Source organism: Leptidea sinapis, chromosome 30 (genome assembly GCF_905404315.1).
Source record: "Leptidea sinapis chromosome 30, ilLepSina1.1, whole genome shotgun sequence".
NCBI lineage: Eukaryota > Metazoa > Arthropoda > Insecta > Lepidoptera > Pieridae > Leptidea > Leptidea sinapis.
This window is the reverse complement of record NC_066294.1, coordinates 7,535,179-7,561,116: the sequence shown is the minus strand read 5'-3', so window position 1 is coordinate 7,561,116 and position 25,938 is coordinate 7,535,179. Positions and strand designations below refer to the sequence as shown.

The 25,938-nt window shown below is 36.6% G+C and overlaps 2 protein-coding genes across 2 annotated transcripts in view; one reads left to right on the top strand and one right to left on the bottom strand.

Moving 5' to 3' along the window:
- LOC126973763 (brefeldin A-inhibited guanine nucleotide-exchange protein 3) overlaps nt 1-7,785 on the top strand; it is a 47,246-nt gene extending 39,461 nt beyond the window's left edge. Inside the window, exons 19-23 of the mRNA XM_050821080.1 lie at nt 24-117; nt 1,794-1,946; nt 3,880-4,080; nt 4,647-4,820; nt 4,896-7,785. Of these exons, the coding sequence (XP_050677037.1) occupies nt 24-117; nt 1,794-1,946; nt 3,880-4,080; nt 4,647-4,820; nt 4,896-7,685 (3,412 nt within the window). The 3' untranslated portion in view covers nt 7,686-7,785. The remainder of the gene's footprint in view (nt 1-23; nt 118-1,793; nt 1,947-3,879; nt 4,081-4,646; nt 4,821-4,895) is intronic.
- The window catches only part of LOC126973765 (reversion-inducing cysteine-rich protein with Kazal motifs), a 93,734-nt gene continuing 75,575 nt past the window's right edge, over nt 7,780-25,938 (bottom strand). Inside the window, exons 8-18 of the mRNA XM_050821083.1 lie at nt 25,325-25,551; nt 23,863-23,995; nt 22,958-23,099; nt 22,087-22,198; nt 19,464-19,623; nt 17,719-17,871; nt 14,866-15,045; nt 13,519-13,693; nt 11,735-11,880; nt 10,925-11,064; nt 7,780-9,468 (exon numbers count right to left, since the gene is read on the bottom strand). Coding sequence (XP_050677040.1) covers nt 8,833-9,468; nt 10,925-11,064; nt 11,735-11,880; nt 13,519-13,693; nt 14,866-15,045; nt 17,719-17,871; nt 19,464-19,623; nt 22,087-22,198; nt 22,958-23,099; nt 23,863-23,995; nt 25,325-25,551 — 2,204 coding nt within the window. The 3' untranslated portion in view covers nt 7,780-8,832. The remainder of the gene's footprint in view (nt 9,469-10,924; nt 11,065-11,734; nt 11,881-13,518; nt 13,694-14,865; nt 15,046-17,718; nt 17,872-19,463; nt 19,624-22,086; nt 22,199-22,957; nt 23,100-23,862; nt 23,996-25,324; nt 25,552-25,938) is intronic.

The following is a 25,938-nucleotide window of genomic DNA, read 5'->3' as shown; positions in this document are numbered from 1 at the left end:
AAAAATGTACGATGTGTTTTCAGTGTGGATGTGTTTAATTTCTTGCAACCCGTTCTGGACAACAACACAAGCAACGATATGTCTGTTGCAACAATCGTGGAAACATGTCGCCAAGAGGTAAGGTGCAATTTCATATATATTTTTTACACATAAGCATACATAAACACTATACTAAAATAGGTACGGTAACTGTTTCATTTCCGAACACAAAAGGGATTGTGTTTCCCACAGCTGCACTGTCAGCTAAAAATCAATGTTATAATTGTTTATGCCCTGATTAATTTTTAATAAGTTTTTATTTAATTTATTATTATTTATAATAAGTTAATAATAATAAGTTATTATTAGTAAAAATAAATAATGAGTAGATAACTTTACTAAGTTACTCAATATTATAATTTCGACCATAATTATTATATTGCATTTCATGAATACCCTTTCTCCGATCGCAACATTCCTGTAATCTGTTGCAATCAATTTTTAAGGAACTTACATATAATCGATTCCTTATTTTTTAATTTCTTTTGGCCATTTATTTCAATGTCAATAATACACCTTTTACTCTTAGATCATTGATATAGCTTATATTTTTTATACAGAAATAAAAAATATACTAGAATAATGAACCTAAAACTAAAAACCTTTCAAAATATAATATACTAAAATATATTATTAAAACGAGTCCCTTAGGTAAGGTTCCGAAGATACAAGGCAGCGTTCCCCCTTTGAATAGCTGTACTAATTCTTTGTCCGAGGTAGCTGCCAGCTCTTCGGTCTTCTGTGATGTCCACTAACCTTTTTGCTATTTCCTTAAAAAGCCTTATAGCGCTAGGATTCCACGGACCAAGGGTCTCGACACCGAATGGGACAAAATCATATTCGGAGCCCCTGTATTTGCAAGCTTTTTCAGCCGCTTCACAAGCCGCACCAGCTCTGTTGTTGGTTCCATGTAGATGGGAAGATAGATAGATAGTTAAAGATAAGCTAATTTAAACGTCCAGATAAACTGTGACAGATGTGAAAGGTTTAAGAAAAAAAATTAAAGTTGACAGTTGACATACAAATCGTGAACTAAAGTAATAAACTAAAATGGCTCTATCTAGCCGTACAAATTATCTTATCTTTAACTATCAAACGTCCAACTACATTAGTTTTATTTTACTTTGAATATCATCTTCTCTGGAGGTGTTGTTAGCGAGCATCATCACCCTGGCGGAACACTGGCGGAATCAGAATCACATTCCGTTCGCGAACGCTAAAAGTCGCATACGTCCCCGCTATTTTGAAGTTATATTGCCAATTTGGAGTTATTTGGCCTTAATATTGCCAATTTCAACGACATCTCTACTAATATTTTAAATGTGAATGTAAGTTTGTTTGTTACGCTTTTCACGCCGGAGCTACTGAACCATATTTGATAAATATCTACAGTACAGAGATAGACTAGAGCTTTAATAAGGACGTAGGCTACCTTTTATTGCAAAAAATAAATGGAGGGGTTGGAATAGGGGATGGCAGTTTGTATGGAAATTAGTAATTATCGAAGATAAAACCATGAAACTTTGTAGAGAGACTGTCCACAATGACAAGGGATATGCGCTGTATCATAGAAGAACGCTGCCAGCGGAAAGAGCAGTTTGTATATGTACTATTTGAAAAGTATACTAAAAAATAAAAAAATTGCTCAAAGTAACTATTCAACGCGGCCGAAGTTGGGGGTAAAAGCTAGTATCTAAATATATTGATTGCCCGTGGTAAGACGCTATACTTACGAACTATATTCTGTCGTTCAGGGTGGCAACATAATATCAGGTTCCAACGCAGCCAAAGTCTGCTGTGCTCTAACAGCGGCGGCCGACGCCCTGTACACCAAACTGGCAGCAACTACCACTCTCCCGACACTGCGAGATGCTTTACAACGGCTTGTGGCACAGCATCACCGACTGGTAAGGTTTTTATCTTTATTAATGGGAGACCCCCAGGTCTCCCAATGGGGGAGACCATGGGGCTTAGGAATAATCTTCTTCCACACGAGAGTTTACTGACAGATTAATTTTACCACCAGATATTAACTGATCCGCAATACAGTTTTTGCAAGAAATATTTTTGTCTGCTACCCTCTAAAGAAAAAACACCTTTTAAAGGATTAAAACGCGTGTACCTAATTGTAATTTTGTTTCTACATTAGATTTCGCGTGAAAGTTACATTTATATTATTCTTTTAGTTAACCTGACGTTTCGTGATCTTTCCAGATCACGTTTTAAAGGGGACTACTTAAATCAAAGAAAATACTATCTGCTGTCCTTGAAAATTCTCATAACTGTAATCTCAAAATCGGCAAAGATATGATCTCTACTGCAATTATAGTGTATTCTGACTAAACATCAAAAAGGTGTGTCTGCAGTCTTTAAAAGAAACTTGATGGTGTATGCCGTAGTCGCCTTGTGTTAACTTTCTGTCCGTTACTTTGACTAACAAGATCAGCCTTTAAGGGGAAAGTAAAAGTTTGTTTAGGTTTTACCGTTCTAGAACTGTTAAAGGAATTTCGTTCTAAAAGAACTATTAAAGGAATTTCGTTCTAAACTTTCACTGTGCCCGAGCTCACACAACCACAAGGTGAGAATTTAGCTGTAAGGTATTTGATAGTCGGGGTAAACAGGTCTAGCTAAAAATTCCCCATAATGATGTGGTACTACGATGCATCCATTATCTTATTATCTGAAATTTCTAAATTGTTTTTAAAATAAATATGCCTGAAAGATTTGCTTACCCTTAATTAAAACTAACTGCAATTTAAATAAAAATTAATAACAAACAATTTGTTGTTTTTTTTTTTTAAAGTGATAACCCTCACTTCTGGGATTAATTACACAGTTACGCACGGAACGCGAGAGGTCGCAGGTTCGAATCCCGCATCGTTCATAAAATTTTATTTTCAGATTTACTTGTGTAATTAATCCCAGAAGTGAGAGTTATTGCTTTAAAAAAATATAACATATTGTTTAGATTTGCAAGAGCGACATCTCAAGTCAAGTTCCTAATATGCAAATATTGGGGTTGAGCGGATAATCAACTGTATAGAAGATCCTGTAGATAAAGTCACAACCTGAGAGTTGAACAAAGCATACAAGAACCAATAACAAATTAAAATTGTAGCACGGACTAGTAAAAAAAGAAGGACGCCGCGCAGTGATAATAGCAAGTGAAGCACCTTTATGTCAGTGTGTGTGTGGTTACGGGGTATACCAGTGACACAATTTTTTCTCCCTTAAATAATCATATATCCACAAATACTTTTATATTATTGTTTTTACACTTTTTCACAACGCACGATGAATCCTCTGATGAATGCACGTGTTTTACGCGTGCATTCATCAGAGGAAAGTATGTCAGGGCTAACCTAAATGGGCTTTGATGATGAATGAAGTAGATAGACTAAAAGTTGTCTAGCAATGTTTCATGTTGCAAAATGAAAGAAATATAGAAATTTTATTTGATAATATAATATAAAGCGTAGTCTATTATAAATAAATATTTATTGTTCTTCTTCTTGAGGTGCCATCTCTTACCGGAGGTCGGCTAACATTAGTGTTATTTTTATTTCTGACAAAGAAGCTCGGAACAGGGAGCCTGTGCTAAGGTTGAACCATGTCCGGAGATTCTTAAGCCACGAAGTACGCCTTCTTCCGGGAGGTCGCTTTCCCTGGATTTTCCCTTGCATGATGAGTTGGAGCAGGTCGCATTTATTGAAGATTTATTGTGCAACAATTTAATACGCAGATACGTGATCATTGTCCTTTCTTAAGCCAAAAATATCACGGACAATTGCTTAAAGCATATCTAATTGCTAATGATAATAATATTTATATCCAATTTAGTTATTCTCAAAATGGGATCAAGACGTAGTAAACAACAACGCCACCTGGTGGAAGCGTCGCACAGGAGGTCGAAACAGCGCCGGCGAGGCCGCCCGAGCTCTGTGTCGCGCGGGAGATGTCGCTCTCAGGTGTCTCCGGGCCGCTAGACCACTTGCCCACCGAATGGCAATATGGACTGTCGTTGGACCACACTTTATGCAAGTTAGTTCATTTTCATACTATAATTATTAGTTTTAACAATTGTTAAAGTATTGTTATTTTTTAGCCACAACACGAGATTTGAACAACATACCAAGATTTTCGGATTATACGAGATGCGGACGGTTGGCTTAGTTGGTAAAGTGGTGGAACGTAACCCAAGACGTACGGGTTCGAGTCCCTCATCGTCTGAAAATTTTGATATACAAATTTAATTTGTATTATTATTAGTTTGTTTATTAGTGGAGATGAAGCACTGAACATGTTTAAAAATTCTCTCACTTGGTACATTATGCTTCATATAGAGAAAGCACAGCGAAGATTTTTGACCTAAGATTTTTAGGGGAAATAGAGAAGACGTACCTAGTCAATGGCTTAACATTGAGAAAAATAAAATTTATTACTTAACCATTTTTCCAATTGGTTTGTTTTAAAAAAATCAATTATCATAATCAACTATTAAAAAAATACTCGGCCTTATTTAGTGCGAAAGCTAATAGGGCATAGGTTAGTAACAAAATGATATAACCATGTCCGTAAGTAAATTAAGAAATTTGCAATTATTGCAGGCCGCCTGTCACAAGGATATTCAAATATCAAGTCTAGCCATCCAGTGCCTCCACGACTGTGCGACAACGCTTCTTAATCAACAAGTGGAGTTGCCTCATTTTCATTTTAACGAAGCGTTACTGAAGCCCTTTGAAAATTTACTGTGTCTGGAGCTCTGTGATGATGATATTCAGGTAAATCGATGTCTTAGTAAGCTTATCTTGCATTAATTGTTAAATATTTCTCGCTAAAACTTGTTAACGTTTCAGGAGCAAATTATATCTTGCATTTGTGAATTCGTTGAAACCAACCGAATGGAAATACGATCTGGTTGGCGCCCACTTTTCAACACTTTACGCGTGGCAAATAATTCCAACCAATATTCATCCATACTTGAAATATTTAAAGTATTTTTAAATACAGACAATACCTTGGTGTTTGCCAACGCAGCACTCGACTGTATTCTATGCCTCCTTAGCCACATCAAAGGACTACATTATGAAGAAGATCAACAATCCGAAACAAAACTTAAGAAGCCTTCGACACCAACACAACCGAAGCCAACTTTAAGCCTAAAATTCTCAAAAAATAGTAAGTTCATACCATTGAATGAGGAGAAAACCGAAAAAGTAATGGTAGATATGTGTAAGGAAGCTCTGTATCACTTAGAAAACTGCGCAGACATCTTGACTATGATGTATAATATGCCTAAGTGCCCAATATTTAACACTGGCAATAGAATTAAAGGTGATTTACCTCTGTCAGTAGTTGATCCCATAATACCAAGTGCTTCATTAGATGTCACTAAATACATTAGCAACGACAATTGTGCTGAAGAACTCATTTCATACAGAAACCTATCAACATCACTTCCACCTTCAAATACAACCAATAACTGTTTGTTAAAACTTGATAAACCAAGTAATATTCTAAAAGTATGGTATGTTTTAATCGAAGGACTTATATCGGCTACCGTTGTGTGTTCCAAAAAGAACCAGCCAGCGGCAATGGAAACTTTATTTAAATTACTAAGAAATATTGCAGATGTACCTGGTACCCACTTTGGTTTGCATTGTATTAACCATCTATTGTTGCCAACTGTCCAGAATTGGCTAAGACAGATAGCTAATGTTAACACGCATTGGGATAACGTAATGCCCAACTTTAAACAATGTTGTGGGATGACTACTGATACGGTTGTTTTCTATTTACACAACCTGCAACAAATAAATATAGAAAGATCAACAGTAAATGACAAAAAAGAGAAAGACAAACGTGAGCCAATTGAAAGTGTAGAAGTTACGTTTGCTTTGAAACAAATGATGTTGGTTTTGGTGGAATGCATTGCTCAACCACAAGAGCCAGTAGCGAGGTTAGGGGCTTCATGTATTAGGCACATCATATTAACATCTGGTCACTTACTAACAGATAGGCAGTGGGAAATAGTATGTACTAGCCTGCACAGAGCGTGCAATGTCAGCTTAAGCCCTTTGAAACAATTAACATTTGCATTTAAAGAAAACTCAAACAGCTTTTATGGCGACTTGGCTATTGTGAAAGTGGCTGCCCGAAGAGACTGCACAGTAAATGATAATGTACGACTCCATGCAATGGCGCAACAAGTTTTTCTAACAGAACAATTAAGAGGAGAAAGTAAACAAAACTCGAAAAATTCTTGTCAAGAGCTAATCGATGATCGAAGTTATATATTTCTTATTTATTTACAAGAAGCCATAAACTCTTTAAATCCGGATTTATTTATTGTTAGAATTCCAAACCGAAGTCTCATTGTTGGTCTTTTGGCTCACCAAATACTTATTCAAATCATCGCTACTGTTCTTATTCAAGCGTCTTCAGATGTTTTTCAAGGTATTAATAGTATCTTGCTAGAAAGCTTGAAAACTGGCACAACTGTTTGTAATTATCAGTTTTTTATTAATAAATATAACACCGATCTCTTGCTTAAAAGTTTAGATCTATCATATACAAGGGCCATGCAATTTGATTCAAGGCCCGGCCTCAAATTTCTCGTACAGAAAGTTTCCAACTTAGACTATGCTGCAAATTTATATAAACAAACATCTTCGGCTTGGTTGATTAAAATAATTGCTCTGACAGAAATATTCTATACAGGTGTTCTAAAATTTAAAATGAAACCTATAGATATAAACATTATATTGAAAAGTTATACATCTTCCTTAAATACGACATTGGAATATGATCAATTTTTGACAAAAATATTTGATTTGAAAGCTACGTGGGAGCTTTTGTGCAACAGTTACTTGAAACATCTTATTAATGTGTCAGATTTTAACAATTATGAAGAGGCAAAGGTTCGTGATTCTTGCAGCTCAATTGAAAGCTCACTGTCAGATCATAACGCGGAATTTGTTGAAAACAACAAAAATGTGAACAAGAGTCCGCAAAAGCAAGTTAACGAAGAGTCAATTGATGAGGTACCAAAACCGTTTACATTTGCGGACTTTAAGACAAATGTTAAGCAAAGTAATCCAAATAAAGATGTTTCTCGTAATGGTTCAAATGAGTATATTGATGAAAAGAATACTATAGAAATAGATTCTTCGGATAAGAGTTATTATGACAACGAAATTAATATAAAGGAAGACAAGGAAGAAAGAAAAGTGATCCGATTTTCAGACATAAGTCCTGAGAAACAAAAAATTTCCTTTGCTTTTGATGCAAATGATAATAAACCTCCAGATGCTAATATGCTAATCAAAGATGATGCTTCATTGGAGAAAAATAAACATATTGATCCTATTATACCACCTCAACCAATTCCACCAGAAATAGAACAACAGAGAGCCACTAGCATCAACAAGGACATGGAAGTTCAAAGGAACTGTTTCTTAAACATTGTCATGGCATATCTCGAATTGGTACTTACTTTCCCGTTAGAAAGATTCTTTCTTATCTATCCTGTATTACAATCGGGGTTTTTTGAGTTAGCGAAGAGTGTTAACGATCCTCAATTACTTGAAAGAATAAACTTATTCCTGGATAAAGGAGATTTTATCGATAGTGATATAAGTAATTAATCGTGATATTATATTAATCACAATATTTTATTAATTCTCATTACTATCTTATATTCCTAAATCTCTCAATGTTAGTCGCCAAATAAAAGTCATCTTAAATGATGTGCGTTTTATTTATATCACATTTGTTTTAAAATATAAAAAAAAAATATTTTCAACAAAATAATACAATTTAATATTTTTGGTATAACGACTACACTGTCTTTTATATATTATTTACAAATGCTCATTTCAGTCTATTTTATATAGATATAGTGCTAAGTTTGATCTAATGATGGCACACAATTATCTAATCAGGGACGTGCAATGGTTTTCTACAAGTTACGTGTGGATCTAACTAGTGGTTGTTCATCTTTGGATATGCAAAAATTGCTTACCGTTGGTATATAGTATCTAGTGTAAGAAAAAATTTTGTGAGTGGGTGTTCAATAGAAGTTTGGTTATAAAAAAATGGAACCAAATTAAACTAAATCAACTTTAACACTAGTTGCTAGATTTATTTCGGTTTATAACGAGGTAGGCACTGCCTTTTTACCTATATGATATACCCGCCCCTGTTTCTAATAGTTCTCTAGAGTTTAACACTAAATATACAGTAGTAAAAAGAAATTCTGTCAATCATCAAAATAATCTTGAATATATTTTATACAATTGTTTGGTTTATAACCTGATATAACTTTACATAATTAAAAGCAAATGTTTCATTTATTGTTACGTATTACCTGTCTAATTATATACAAAACCCACGGACGAGTAAAAAGAGAAGGACTCCGCGCCGTGATATTAGCAAGTGAAGCACCGTTATGTTAGTGTGTGCGCGTATTTTTTCACCCTTAAATAATCATATATGTCCAAAAATACTTATATAGTATTGTTTAAACACTTTTTCACAACGCCCGACGGCATTTTTAAAATATTTTATCAAGACGCAAACTGATCTGTCGCAGACGATGACAATTCTCATAATGGCCGCTTATCGGCCTGTAGTTGTGTAAGTGTGTGCATGGAGCTATGTATTTACACGTTAATCGGCTTCTTTTGGTGCTACACTGTTATGTAAGGTGACACGGAGTCCTTATTTTTTTACTAATCCGTGACAAAACCTTATCAACAAATATGGCACTATTTACAAAATAACATAAAAAAATCATCTTATGACAAAAACACTTAAATATGAAATCAACATCGTAACAAGAGAAATACTTAAAGACGCAGCACCTTGCGTTGGATATGTATGAACAACTAATGCATATGATAATGCACTTAATCCTAAATCACTTGTTATGAGAGCGCTATCTCTATTGATAAGATCAGCAATTTTCTCCGCTTCTAAAACACATACTTTTAGTTGCAAATCGGTTGGATTCTTTAGCACTGTTTCTACCGTTACAAAAATTTCCATTTCAATAGTTAAGTAGCCTCTAAGTGCACACTCCCCAACTTTTACGTGTCTATCAAGCGCTGATATAACATTTTTGAGATTAATAACAGTCGATGATATATTGGTGCCGTAAAGTGCACGGTCTATCTGTTTCTTCGAATACAGGATTCGAAGAGCTCCGCCACATTTTGGACAACAAGCTCCTGGTGCAGTAAAGCCAAGGCAATTTGGCTTTTTCAGTGGAGGACATAAGATACGGTCTAAATCACATTTTGGTTCCATGCGATCGGATATGGGACCGACGGCGAAGCAGGGCCCGAAGTAATCAACGCTTACGAATTCAGACCACGCGGCGCATTCCGACATGTATGTGACTCCATTGACGCCACAAACAGCCCCAGCCTGCAATTATAAAAAAACTAGTATTCATCACACGTTAAAGCATATACCCTCAGACAATTTATACGTCTAGCCTCTAGATAGACTATGAATATAGACTTTAGAACTACCCTCTATTTTGAGCAATTCACACACACAAACACAAAGTATCATACAAATCGCGAGTGTAAGACGTAGCCTGTCACGCACACTTAACAATTTTTTTTTTATTTTTTTTAAATTAAAAAAGTACACTTTTAACTTATTAATATATCTTGCCAAACTTTAACAGTTTGTTGGCAAGTTAATGCGCTTAAAAAACATTTAATTATATGTACATACTTAATTACTACTTACTTTAATCTAAACTATTAGGACTTACAACTAAACATTTTTGGAATTATTAATATTAGACAAAAGAAAAGATTTACCAAATCTATATACTAAATTAGCATATAGCATTGTTGAATAACATTAAACAACATTCAGTGAGAGTTATTCAATGCTATTCAACAGCGCATTTTTCATCTTAAATTTAACTGCATTTTTATTTAGTTTGGGAACACTCAGCCACGCTATCTCGTTGTATATGACTGGCACCATATATTCATTCAATCTTTTGCCGTAGTAATTTTTAATCTTTGGAACCATTAACTTTCCCTCCCTCACGCTTCTGGAGTTATATTTATTTAATATTCCTGGCTTGTTTTTATCGGTTGGGATAAGAGCAATAGACTATCTAGAAATATAAATTATCTAATAACAATAATTGTATTCCGTAGTTATTAAAATGAAATGTCATAATTTTTGTCTATTATGTACAAGATTATCACGTTCGTGTTTTTTAAGACAAAAATATAATAATAATATAAATTATTTATTAAATATGAACTAATCATCAATGAACGAAAGTATAAACGTATAAATTATAAAATAAATTTATATCATGACATATTATTCTGTTTGGCATATGTCTATCTCTTAAAGATAATATTTTTGAAGTTGACAACTATAAAGCGGTAATGTAAATGCCGTTCGCACAAATACGATATTAATCCTTATCATTTTTGCAGTTTGGTTGTTATTGGAAGAAACTTCCTTGAAAACCGCACAGCGAGATGTTTTTTCCCTTACTATAACTAAAGAAGTTATACTTCTTTGGCCTAACAAACCATAAATCCTTAAAATTATTTATTCCTCGTGCTATTCTACGTTTGTAGTAAGAACAATATTGTAAAATTCTTGCAACGATGGCTTTGATAATTAATTATTAAATAACGAATACGGCTGTACGGGCTTGAACCCTTCGCCTATCCTAATAATGCACGAAGAAACCAAAAAAAAAAATAACGAATGTCGCAAACGTCAGAATTTTTAGTAACCAACTTTAACCTGTTACTTTTGTGCTAGTGATGCGCGCGTATCTTAAAATTTCACTCAAAGAAGTATTACTTCAAAAACAAAACTTATTAAAACTTACGTTAGAACACCCACGAAGGCAATTGCCCCAGTAAGCGAGCTTCCTCCCACTCATAACCAGGTGACAGGGATTCGTGTGTGTATGTCTGTCTGTGTCGCAGACTGGAGTTGGCGGCTGCGAGCTACAACTTGATATATTTACTGAAAATATAAAAGAAAATATTGTGTTCATTTAAATAAATAGCATATCACAGAGAGAACCACAACGTACTTCACTACCCCCGGCTGAATTTAGTATAAATATATATATTTTGTATTTAAATATAGGTATTTTACCTATACAGCGTATAAAACAACTACATCCTATAAGGGTTGCAATGTGACCATGATTCTGAATAACTTGGCACTAAAAATTACCAGATTAAAAATTTGTTATCTTAAATGAAAACATAAAAAAAATGTTAATAAACTAGTGTTTTACATTAAATATACGAACACAAATAAAATTTTAAAATAAAATTTTGTAAACGATGCGGGACTCGAACCCGCGACCTCTTGCGTTCCATGCGAGCGCTCTTCCAACTGAGCCAACCGTTCGAGTGACGCATCGTTGATAAAATCTCAGTTCATAAAATTTTATTTGTGTAATTAATCGCAGAACTGAGGACTATCACTTTAAAACGTAACAAATTGTTTAAATATACGAATTTTGAAATCTCACGTAAGATCACGTAGACAGGAGGGGGTTTAGCTGAATCTCACGTCAGCTCACCAAGAGAAGGGATAGGAGGAAAAAATCTCATGGCGTAATAAAAGTCCTAGAGGAAATCTAGTTTTAGAAATTGAAGAATAGCTACTATAGATAACTCACCGCACACGTACTGCGGACAGTCGAGCTGCAAACGTGACAGACAGACGGACGCGGCGGGCAGACACACGTGGCGACGCGGACACGACGAGGCAGCGCACACGTCACGTGACCCGAACTCTATCTCGCCGTCTGTGGCTCCACCACACCTGATACAGATTGAGGCATCTAAATATTTAATCGTTAATCATCATCACTAGTCGGAAAACGTCCACTGCTGGACAAAGCCCTCCCCAAAAGATTTCCACGCCGATCGCTCCTGCGCTGCCATCATCCAACGTATTCCGGCGATCTTGACCAGATCGTCGGTCCATCATATGGGGGCCTACCAACACTACGTCTTCCGGTATTATTGTTTATTGTTAAGTATCCAAATAGTAGAATCAATGTAAGTACATTAAAAAATTAAAAAGGTTCTGAACTGTTTTGTCTTTGCATATATAGATATCAAGCGGTAAAAGGTACTGGGTGTGTGGGTGAGGAAAGATATACAGGGACGGAGGGAACTGACCCGATAAATGCTGCTACTCTTCAGCCCCCGGGGGAGACAATTGGCCTTTATATATAAATCCTTTCTTCTTCGTTTAGTTCGTGTTTGGTGGTTAGATCAATTAGTCACTGATGAGGTGAGTCTCGTCGGTGGAACAAGCGAGTGAGCGCGTGATCCACCGACAAGAGAGTGGAGGGCGAGGAAGGGTTCGGAAGCGGGGAGTGAAAACGAGAACCTGACAACTGACGTTGACACTGACAGATAAAAGTTCGTTCCGAAATGAGCAAATGAAATATGGCGCAAACAGGTACAATGCCCTCCAAGGCATTCGTTTTTGGGTTTTTTCTCAACACTAACGTTATTATATTAAAGAAGCTTGTGCAAATTCTTCTTCTTCTTAGTCGAACACTCTTGTCAGAGTGGTCGTGTTTGCGCTAACGAGGTACATGGGTGTTCGGTGGGTCAATATCCTTTCTGAGGGTAGATCTCCTGGCGATGTGCTTCCATTTCTGACGGTTAGAGGCGTTGCGAGTACACTGGACTACGGTGGACTCAGTAGCCTTTGCGATGGCGTCTATCCAGCGGGTTGGCGATCGACCGCGTGCTCTCTTGTCTTCCACCTGGCCCTGAACTACCAGTCTCTCCATCGAGTTCTCATTTCTAGAGACGTGACCAAAGAACTTCAGTATTCTTAGTTGCACAATTGACGATAGTCTGTCTTTAATACGAAGCTCTTTGAGGATGGATACATTGGTGCGAAATGCCGTCCACGGGTTCTTTAGGAGGCGTCTCCAGCACCACATCTCTAATGCATCAATTTTACAGCGGTCCTGCAGTCCCGGAGACCAAGTTTCGGCTCCATAGAGAAAGATTGGAAACACAAGGCATTTCATCAATCTGACTTTAGTTTTCTTGGTAATCCTCCTGTCCCTCCAAATCTTTCCCAGTTGTTCCACTGCAGACCTGGTGATGGCGCACCGTCGTATGATCTCGCCGCCACATCCTCCAGTACTTGATATAGTAGAACCAAGATAAATATAGTTCTGTACCACTTCACAGTTCACACTTATATAGGGTACGTTGGTTTCAATTTGTTCGGCCCGGTCCTACTATCATCACCTTCGTCTTGTCTCGGTTAATAGTAAGTCCGAATTGGAGACTGGTACTTTCTAGACGGTTGTTCTATGCAAATTAGACATTACCAAAATAAACCAGAAATCTATCTTACTGTTGGTACTGGGCCAATTCGTTGAAAAGTTTTGTTTTGATTCACACACCATAGTATAGAGGTACTTACTTGGCTAGGCATGCGTTGGGGTACAGCATCCGCGTGGTGTGAACAGGCAGGTGATGAGGGGGACAGTTGCACGGCAGACCCGTGAGCAGGCTGGAGCCCCCGCAGGCGCGCCGGGCGCAAACACGCTCCCCTGACACGCACCGGCACTCGTTGCACTCGATGTAATACCGCTCACCTGGATTTTATTATGAAAATAAGGGACGAGACGAGCAGGACGTTCAGCTGATGGTAATTGATACGCCTTGCACATTATAAGCCGCTCAAGATTATTGAAAAACCACCTTGAGACATAAGATGTTAAGTCTCATTTGCCCAGTAGTTTCACTAGCAACGGCGCCCTTCAGAACGAAACAGTACTAATGCTTACAGATTACTGCTTTAAGACGAGTTATCTCAGAAACACGTGGAGATTGAGTTGATATACTATCTTGAAGCTGTGATTTTTTTTATGACAATAAGGGATGAGAAGAGCAGGACGTTCAGATGATAGTAATTGATAGGCCCTGCCCATTACAATACAGGGCCGGATAGGATTTTGAAAAACACAAAAACTCTAAACGGCACTACGATTGCGCTCGTCACCTTACGACATAAGATGTTAAGTCTCATTTGCCCAGTAATTTCACAAGCTACGGCGCCCTTCAGACCGAAACACAATAATGCAACACATTACTTCACGGCAGAAATAGGCGCCGTTGTGGTACCCATAATCTAGCCGGCATCCTGTGCAAAGTAGCCTCTGCAGTATTTCCGAACCATCGAGGCTGATATCGATAACTTTAAACATTATACCTTATGCAAACCACATAAATGATATCATCGTCATCACCTTCAAATTCAAATATTTTTACTCAAAATGGGATATCAAATCAATTATTGAAAGTCAAAAACTACCATCCATTCGAAAGAGTATGCCTGAGACCTGAGAAAAACGGGCGCAAAAATTCGGCGTCATCATTTTATGGTTAAACACCCTATAGTATCTGAGGTTATTTCACTCAAACTCATCAATTTTCCACGATAAAATACCTCACAACATAATTGGTATGGTAATGGGAATTTTTATACCAATTAACGATCCTTAGAGATTATAATATCGAACCGAATGGAAACCGCGGACACATGTCAAGAAGAATACAAGAGAGAAAAGCCTAGCATTAGTTGTCCCCTAGTTTTTTTCTGATGTGAATGAATGGGTTGGCGATTTCGTGCCTGTGTTGAAGCGGAGGAAAAATCAGAGGAGATCCTAAATTACTTCTCTCACAAAAAGTGTGACGTAAATACATCTTCTACAGCTGTGTACGGACTTCTCTTTTTTATAATAGTTAAAGTAAAAATAATGGATACCGTGTTTGACAATTTTATCGTGTAGCTGACAGTTATCAAGCGCCACACTGGGTAGAGGTTGGCAGTTGGTGAGACCCTTGCTGGAGCAGCGACATATCTTGATGCAAGTCTTCTGGGATGCGCACGGCATGGGAACACGCACCCATGAGCCTATGGGCACTACATATGGACTGCCATCGCCTGCGAATAAAAACAAGCTACGTTGAAATATATTCGACAGCAAATTTAAACGATAAAATATACGATTTAAGTTTCTTCGTTATATTTTACTGTACTACACACAAAAATATATGATTGTCCTACAATTGTCTTAGTAGCTAGTAGGTACACATTTATTATTTTTAAAACATGTTTTTTTATCCATTATTTTACTTTATTTAATATGCACGGGTGTAATGTGTATCCATATGTGTGTAATGTGTATCAATATCACTATGAGGTATTTTTTTAAAAGTTAAAAGGACATGACCAAAAAAGGTATATGAACGCGTTAACGTGTTTGACATTTTTTGAAATTACAATGTTACATTGTTGCCAATCCACGGAAATTTTTTTAGTTGCTATTTGAAAGCGCCTGTAGGTTTTTATGAGCAATCATACGCGCAAACGTAAATACTCATTATATATATAAGTGTATAAAATTAGTAACGTTTGCGTCTGTTGTATGACAAGTTCTTTGAGTTTTTTATTTATAACAATTTAAAGCGCCAATATTCAAGAGTATAGAACATCAAAAATCATTCGTGTACAATAAATTCGATAAAAACGCCGACGTTTATAGAGAAATTGGCCAGGAAGGCAGGCAGTGCGACCCATAACTGTGGAGACCAACGGCGACTAATGTTGCGTCATCTTGGCAACCACGACCACTCTGACAAGAGTGAACGATTGAGAAGAATGCTGCTACAAACGCCAACTGTTGAGAACTTTCCTTTTTGCGAAACGCACTGTTGTTAACATTTTCTACCATGTTTTGTAAAGCTTCAGTTTTTTGTGTTTGTATGTGTCAGTGTTTGTACTATTTTATAATTTTATTTCGTCCACATTATGAAAATAATTGTTCATATGTTTTTAACGCAATATTAATATACGCAACGCGCTTATAATTCATAAGAGTATCTAAAAATATTTTGGTGACTGATGTTAAATAAGTTTTGAATAGATCATCTTAATTATACATCGTATGACACGAGATCATTGATCAATTAGGTTAATGACTTACAAAAACAATTTTAAATGGCTGACAAAAACTACAAATTAAATATACAATAAGTTATTTTGCAGCAATAAACCCTGTTGATCAGTGGTGGATTTACACTAGGGGCAGTTGGGGCAAGTGCCCAGGGCGTCAAATTTTTTAGGGCGGCAAAATTTTGAAAGTGAAAATATTTTTTTAGTCTTATCAAGATTGCTCAATATAATTAATTAATTCTGTTTAATCGACCAATTCGCTATTCAAAAAGTGAGACGTGTTTGCTTGTGAAAAAATTGATGTAATATAATTATGACTTACGTACTTACGTCACCCTTAGTGCCAAATTTGTAATTGTTAGAAAAAAACAAATATTAATTATTCATGTTTTCAGAATATATAACATATCATAAAGTTTCTGCAATAAATTAGTTATTTTAGTTTTGAAAAATAAAATATATAAACTATAAGTTTATGTAAAATTCCAGTATTGGGGCGGATTTTTTTCCGGTGCCCAGGGGCGGCATTAAGATTAAATCCGGCCCTGCTGTTGATTATCACACAGTTTAATATTTTCTAAGCGCCATATTACACAGAACAATTTTGGCTATTTAAAAAGGTAACTGACAGCTACTTGGTTACCTACCTTGCAGATTGACTTGAGTACTAATTTCTATTTATTATCGGTATATAAGTACGTCACTTCTGTGTCCTTTTTGTAAGAAGTAGAATAAGAAATATTTATATTTACCATAGGGAGTAACAATAACATTACAACACTTGGTCAACGTTCAAAGCTACATGCTACATCAGTTCGTAAACGGACTTTGACATGGGCAGAAGATCTCATAAGCAACTCCCAGTCCATGTTTTAAATCATATTACAACTAATCCTACGTCAGTTGATGCTGGGGCTGCTGCGTCGACTGCCGAAGACAACAAGCGTCGCAAATATGTCGGTCTCAGTGGGTTATACATCTTCTTGCCGTTTCGAAACACTTGGCCCGTGGGGCCCAGAGGGGCACGGAGAATGTACAAAGTTATCTTAGCGCCTCAAAAAGGCTACTGGAAGCCCAAGGGCTAGTATTTCGGTCAACGGATCAGCCTAGCTATCCAACGTGGAATGCTGCCTGTATTCTTGGTACGCTTCTACGTAACGATAGTTTTAATTTCATGTACAAATGATTTAAGTTTTCTTTAGTGTTAATTCCGCACGAGACTCACTTTGAGTCTCGTGCCAGATTTTGGCGAGACAACACGTCCTGAGAATGCCTCGTGTAGAGGCGAAACACGTGTCGAATTGTTTTAAAAACAAATATTGGCGGAATTAACACTAAAGAAAACTTAAATCATTTGTATAATTATGGATTTCCGCAAAGTAACGCCTAATTCAATAAATTTTATGTATTTATAGTATTGTAAATATTGTTATTAAATTTGTTTTGTTTGAAAACTAAGTTGTACTAATCCTACTTAATATAATATTATGAAAATTAAAGTGGCCTGCGCAAAACCAAACACGAACCATGCATTATCCTCTACTAAATCTACTATATTATAATAAGCCTTCTTTGTCAATGAAGCTTTTATGTATTTCTTGAATTTAAAAAATGTCTCTGAAATTTAAAAAAAACACCCTGCAAATAAGTAAAACCACTTACCGAGTGGACAGCCGTTCAAGCAAGTGTATCTGGTGCAGGAGTCGCTATGATCGCAGCTCCTGTTCAGAGCGCACACTTGTGAAGAGTTGCAGGGAGCACCGGCACATGGTGACCTGACCGCCTCGCTGGCTGATAGCAGGGCTGGCTCAGAACCTAGAAGCATTGTTATTATCAATGGGTTTGATTTTAATACATCGCTTCCAAATGAAACATTGATATTTATTCAGCACTTGGGTATTTACATACACTTTGTATTGTACTTGTCAAAAGTTATAAACAAATCTAAATTAAATTAATAATTATGTCATTCTGACAGTATGCATCTCTCCCTGCGCTTTGTCAACGCGTTTGTCATAATATCCTTGATTACCGATTTAAATCTATTAACGGGTAATTCTTGCAGGCAAATTGGTATTTTATTATAAATGCGAACACCCATTCCCACAAAAGAATGTTCCACAACCGCGCTTTTTGCAAGAAATTTCTTGCCCGGCACAGCCACTTTGTGGAATCAATCACCGGATAGACCGATAGGACTTAGGGACCTACAAGAAAAAAGCATGCTCCCACCCTAAAGGCCGGCAACGCATTTCTTGACACACCTGTTGTTGCGGATGCCCATGGGTCGTTGCCTCACCTCTCCCCATCCCGTGAGCCTCTTGCCCGTTTGCCCCCTCTCATATATATAAAAAAAGAAGTATGTACTCTTTGAAGACGATGTTAATCAGAACACGAGTTATGTTTGTGTCTTGTGTTGAATGTGTGAATGTCACTCTCTGCTTTGTCACTTCATATTACCCTGCTAAAGATTTTAAAATAAATCAATCTAGTCCATAAGTTAAATGACCTAAAACTGAAGCACCCGGAACCGCCGAGCATATATAAAGAGTAATTAATTTAGAGAAAGCGCGTGAATTTTGTAAGGATTTATTACTCCACCAGTGTGAGCATCAATACAATTTCTTAATAACTAACACACATATAGCTATTTAGGTGACACTCCAGTAACAAAACGGTCATAAATAGTGCATACATACGTTTTAGCAAATTAATATTAAAATATTATTAAATAAGAAAAAAAATATTGAATACAACAAATTTCTTCTACAATAAACAATAAAAATGTAAACGAAATAAAAGTAGTATTTCAAAATTTTAATTTACTTAAACCTGTGAGAAATAAATTATTATCGACCCAGGAGAAAAGAGATATGTGAGCATCAATACAATTTCTTAATAACTAACACACATATAGCTATTTAGGTGACACTCCAGTAACAAAACGGTCATAAATAATGCATTTACATACGTTTTAGCAAATTAATATTAAAATATTATTAAATAAGAAAAAAAATATTGAATACAACAAATTTCTTCTACAATAAACAATAAAAATGTAAACGAAATAAAAGTAGTATTTCAAAATTTTAATTTACTTAAACCTGTGAGAAATAAATTATTATCGACCCAGGAGAAAAGAGATAAAAGCAAGTGGGGTTCTGTTGTCTCTTCCTACCCCGATGGGAAAAACATTTGACTGATTGTATGTATGTATGACCTAAAGCTATTGATATTTGAATGTATCAAAAATCAAATTGGCAAGTTGGAAGAGCAATCGCACGGAACGCGAGAGGCCGTGGGTTCGAGTCCCGCATCGTCCATAAAATTTTGTTTTAAAATTTTATTTGTGTATTTATACCAGAAGTGAGGGTTATCACTTTAAAAACATAACAGTATAAACTTACTTGGCGTCATGAAGTCCGTGAGAGACACACAGGGCGCGTTCTCCTGTTTGGGCGCAAGTCTGGCGCACAGAGCGGGAGCGGAAAGCGGCGCACGAGACCATTCGACACATGACGTCACAAGTCGTAGACAATCTTCCATACACAATAGACTACTGTGTCCCTGCAAGATAAACGCCATACAAATTGGTGTGAAAGAAATATGAAATGATATTTACGGGCACAATTTATAGGTAGCTAATAAATAAATAATAAGTATGGATGTTATTTTTAGTCATTGAAAAGAAATAATCCTTTTCATTTAGAGTAAGCGCAAGCGCCGACAGGTGCGCGTGTCCAGGTTTCTGCTTCCTACTTCTGGCTCCGCGATTATCGTGTAATCCACCATGTGTTATGTGACTCTTGATAAATAATTATGCCTTGCCAATATATAACCGCAGAGTGTTTTGATATGGTTCGTACACTATGATAAGCGCCTTTGAATGATAATTTGCCAAATACCAGCAATTTGTATAGGATGATATTTGCCTGTTAACCGTTCCAGCACTGACTCGAGGTCGCGGGGGAGTGGCTCTCTCTGAGGAGGATCTCTTTACATGAAGACTTATTATAATACTTATTATATATTATCCTAACATTATAACAACTACTTCTACCACCAAGTTCTAGAAATGCTGCAAAAAGATTTGGTGTATCAATATTGGTCCAGCCGTTTAGGAGGTAGTTCAATTGTGAATCTAAATCATTCTCGAATCTACCTGAAGACACACAGAAAGTTTCATTAAAATCGGTCCAGCCGTTTAGGAGGAGTTCAGTTACAACAGACGCACAAAAGAAATATATAGGCATACTAGCTGACCCAGCAAACGCTGTATTGCCATATAGAGTAATTAAAAAGTTTTGGGATATAAGAAGTAGATGCAACCGATTCTCAGACCTACCAAATTTATCGGACTACAATTATTGTATCCGACTGCCATCTTGCAACCCTATAGCAGATTTGTGGATGGAACAGAATGATATAAAATCGCGATACAAAAATAGTTGTAGATCGTAAAAGGGCGAAAATATGAAGTCGTATCTATTTTTTAATGCTGCATCATAATAAAAGAATTGTCAAAAAAAATTAGGGGTGGACCCTTAACATTTAGGAGGGTGAAAAATAGATGTTGTGCGATTCTCTACCCTAGTCGATATGCACGTAAGATTCACGAAAATCGGTCGAGCCGTTTTGGTGGAGTTCAATTACGTACACCGTGACACGGGAATGTTATATATTAGATTAAGATTTGACTTATCCACGATATCTCTCGAACCGTAAGGCGAATATTCGTTTCGCCGAGTAGAGGTCAGCTTAGAACGGATTTTACGAAATTCCACGCGTTTTTTTATTATGAACAGAACAACAACTGTCGAGTCAACTAGTATATCGTATAATGCAAAGTTTGACTGAATGGCAATCAACTAGCATCACTTGGTAATATATATCTATTGGTAAATATATCGAACACTTGTTTAATCTCTGGGCGATTATCACGTAATAAATTATACTCAAAATTACAACACAATTCAAAACCGGACGACCGAGCCGTGCTCGGATTTTTAAGAATGTACAAAACTTGAACAAAAAAAATCTAATAGGACATCTGGATTCGAACCGGGGTCTTCTGCATTCCGGATCACCCAAAGTCCCATCTGAGCTATTATAGTCTTGTATATAATGGCGAAATTTACCTTTATATTCTAATGTTATTGTAGCTGTTTCTCATTAAAACACGGATAAAACTACATTTTTTTAAACTGAAACCTTGCTAGATCGATTTCCCGCCCCCGAAACAACCTGTATAATAAATTTCATTAAAATCGTTGGAGCCGTTTCCGAGATTCAGATAATATATACAAGAATTTGTCGTTTAAAGATATAGGATAAGATAAGGATCGTGTAAAATTAAAAGCCATTAAAAATATGACAAATTATAAGAATGCATATAAAACATTCAAACAACTAAAGTGGAAATGGACAGGTCATATGATAAGAGAAAAGACAGAGAAATGGCCAATACTAATAACTGAACGGTAACCACTAGATAGCAAAACAAATAGAGGTAGCCTATGAGATGGGAAGACGACAGCAAGAAAATAGCGCGATAACTATGGACTAGTACAGCAAAAGACAGGACAGAATGGAAATCTTTGGAGGAGGCCTTTGTCGGAAGACAAGCTGTACCACAGTAAACACCGTTTGCCGATAGTATAAAAGAGGCACTTTTTCACTTTATTTTATTTGTACCTAGTATGTAAAATTAGTAAGGCAATAAAGGAATTTTATTTTTATTTAAAACTATAGTTAAGTTATGATCAACCCAATTCCAACACTGATTTTCAGTAGGTACCTACCAAGTCGACCTGTTGACAGCAGCCGTAGACAAGTAAGTACAAAAAGAGAAGAAACTAAAAAGATTGAATTCTAATGGAGTTTAATTTTTTTTTATTTTATTAAATAGGATATTTTCTTTAAAGCTGTTTGTTTTATGATTTTTTTTTATGCCTCTGAACACTTGTTTCTCTAATAGAAAAGATGTCATGTTGTTTGTAAAAGAGAATAATCTTTTATAATAGATGTTACCTTCGCTGTGCATGGTTTGACATGTAGGGCGCATGCAACACTCTTCCACACGTCAGTGTTACATTGGCTGGAATTCTTCAACGGAAGCTGCAAGCCAGCCACACTTACGTAGCTAAATAAAAAAACAATAAATTTTGTATCATAATGTTTACAAATCATAAAGCAGTTGTAGCAAATAATAACAGTTAATAAAGTTAAAATAATATTGTGTGTAGTTACAATATTTATATTTATTTTATATTGAATTTATTTACATATTAAACAAAAGAAATCTTAAAATGCTCTGTGAACGGCTGGGTCACTTGGCGTTGCGTAGAGACGTCGCTTCATTGTGTGTCTTGTACCGCATTTATCACGGGGAGTGTTCCGAAGAGCTGTTTAACCTGATTCCTGCCGCCGAATCCCACCTTCGCACGACACGCCACAAGTTAGGATATCATCCCCACCATCTGGATGTGTGGCGGTCCTCCACAGTGCGGTTTTCAAGGAGCTTTCTTCCACGTACTACAAAGCTGTGGAACGAACATCCTTGTGCGGTGTTTCCGGGACGATACGACATGGGTACCTTCAAAAAAGCGCGTACACCTTCCTTAAAGGCCGGCAACACTCCTGTGATTCCTCTGGTGTTGCAAGAGATTGTGGGCGGCGGTGATCACTTGACAACAGGTGACGCTCGTTTGTCCTCCTATTCCATAATAAAAAAAGCTACTGTAGCCCTATCGCTGTTAAGCTGTACCCTCTTCATCTATTCAAATATTAAAAACACTTAAACAATCTGGGTTAGGTCAATGATTCATACTGTTTTTTACATTAGGAAATCTAATACACAAAAGACGAAATTTTGACACGGAGGTAAAAAACTTCTTAATACCCGTTGCCCTTTTGTTCAGCAACAGCCAGGTGAGCGTCCAGGTCGGCTTGGGCTGAACAAGACCGGAACAGACTCGTGGGACGATTGTTCAACTGGTTGCAGTATGTCAGACCACCACAGCCCAGCGAGCACGGAGATTCCACTGTGGAAAATGGTTCTAATATTATTAATCTATTAAATCTATTAAGGTTAACCTTATTCACGGCCAATATAGCCCAGTGGCCAATGACACCGCCGACTGAGCTAGTGGTGCCGGGTTTGAATCTCGGTAGGTGCAAGCATTTATATGATGAATATGGATGTTTGTTTCCGTGTCATGGATGTTTAAGTATATGCATTTTTCATAAATTTGATGTACCTTTTTACAACTTTACACTTCAAAACGATTACATAAAAAAGATCAAAACATATGTGTTGTGCAATTCAAAAGAACTGTTAGAAGTGGTAAATACCTCACAAACATTTTCTAATGTTACCACATTAGAGACATTCAAGACGATACGACATAGGTACCGTCAAAAAAAGCGCGTACACCTTTCTTAAAGTTGTGTCGCAAGAGATTGTGGGCGGCGGTGATAACATAACATCAAGTACGTACGTACGTTTGTCCTCCTTTTCCAAAAAACAAAACTACACCACGGGAATGGAGCGTCCGCGTCTAAAGACCCGCGGAGTTGTTGATATTGTCCTCAGGATACTCAGGCATACCTTTACGAATGGGTCATAGATTTTGTCGTTTGATAACTCTTATCTATTTTTTTTACTTACTTGAATTTTAATTGAACCCAGCACTCGTAAACGCAAATGGCACATTAATAAGCAGGAATAATAACTTCTTTTATACTTCCACTAGGATTCTTCTTTAATTAAACCCTGTTAATCTTCTATATAATGCACAACTTTACCTTCTTCAATACACTCTGCAAGTGCAGTTTCCTGTGGATCACCCAGACACTCCGAGTAAAACTTCTGCCAGTTGCTTTGCCAGCCAGAGTTAAATGTGTTGAAACATAATCTTCGACAATTTATTGTTGCTCCCTGTAGGTTCAAATTATACAATTACACAAATTAAATTTGAAAACAAAATTTTGACTCAAAACCACGAACTCTCGCGTTCCATGCGAGTGCTGTTCCAAATGAGCTAACCGTTCGGGTGACGTAGCGTCATAAAATCTTGTATGCTTTGCTTAATTCTCAGGTTGTGGCTTCATCAACATCTTACATCATCTACTTTACAGTTCATAGCCTGCTCCACCCCAATATTTGCATATTAGGAAATTGAATTTAGATGTCGCTCTTGTAAATCTAAACAATTTGTTATGTGTTTAAAGTGATAATCCTCACTTCTAGGATTAATACACAAATAAAATATGAAAACAAAATTTTATGAACGAAACGACACTCGAGCACGTGTTGAATTGTTTAGTGACAAATATTGACGGAAATAGCACTAAAGAAAACTCGAAACATTTGGATAATTACGGATTTCCGCAAAGTAACGGTTATTTCAATATTTTTTTGTATCTTGGCAATATTTTTATACATGCAATAATATATAAGAATTACTAATTACAATAAGTCTTCTCGTAGGTAAGAGTATTTTTTTTTTAAAACTACATTTAAATTATTTTGTCAAACATGTTTCCTGGCCGCTCTATGCGAAGTAATTGCGTATCAAGAAGAATACGAGTATATTTATGATATAGCCAATGAAGATTAACGAAGTTTTATCAGTGGGAGGCTCCTTTGCACAGGATGCCGGCTAGATTATGGGTACCACAACGGCGTCTATTTCTGCCGTGAAGCAGAAATGTGTAAACATTATTATGTTTCGGTCTGAAAGGCGCCACAGCTAGTGAAATTACTGAGAAAACGAGACATAACATATTATGTCTCAAGTTGACGAGCGCAATTGTAGCGCCACTCAGACTTTTTGGATTCAAGAATCCTGAGCGGCACTGCATTGTAATGGGCAGGGCGTATCAATTACCATCAGTTGAACGTCCTACTCGTCGTGTCCCGTATTGTCATTAAATATATCAATCGTATTTGTCGCCAATTCAAAACAGTTTCTCAAAATAATCAGCAACTCAATTTATTTAATTCCACATCAACCTGCTTTCGTCATAACGTCATTGACTCCCTGCGTAAGGGAGCTAATTTGTAGAAATTACTATTATTTTTGTAACACTACTTTAAATAATCTGTATGTCTCTAAATCTTTTGTACACGCCAGTCATTGATATTTTTGCTACTTGTGCATAAATATTGTTGGTTTGTCAAATAAAGTAAAAAATAAATAAAAAAAAAGCCAGAAAAATAAAAGAAGGAACAAAACACGTACAATTTTAAATAGGCCTCACTCACCTTTTGGCAGCAATGCAGCTTAGCCACATCATGCGGTATGACATCCCTGGTGTCAGTAGGGGCGTCCTTCCTGAGGAAACATTGCCACATGTTGTCGTGAATGGCCGGCGCTCCACACTCCTGTGACAGCGCATCAGCTATCTCCTGAGATTCTCCCGTACGACGAAGAACTGCTTCACATGTACTTCTGCACTCTTGGCTTGGCGATTCGTGACAACATGGTAAGTCTGAAAATTACCCACAATTCGATTTTAGCTAGTTCGTTCACTCAATGAAGCCAAAACGTCCCATTTTTTTATGGGTGAGAGGACAAACGAGCGATCTGATGTATAGTGATCACCGCCGCCCACATTATCTTGCAACACCTAAGAGAGGAATCTCAAGAGCGTTGCCGGCCCTCTAAAAGAACGTACGCGCATTCAAGGCAAAAACCGAATACGTATATTTATGTTGTTTGGATCCGTTAAGGGATGAAATTTTTATTAGCATACCTTAAAGAAGAACATTTCGAAGAAAATAAAATAAAAAAAATAAAAAATAAAATAAAAAAACCTAAAAAGTATTAAAATTAGCTAACACTTGTTCTTTTTGTTTTAGAACTATAAGGCAGATCG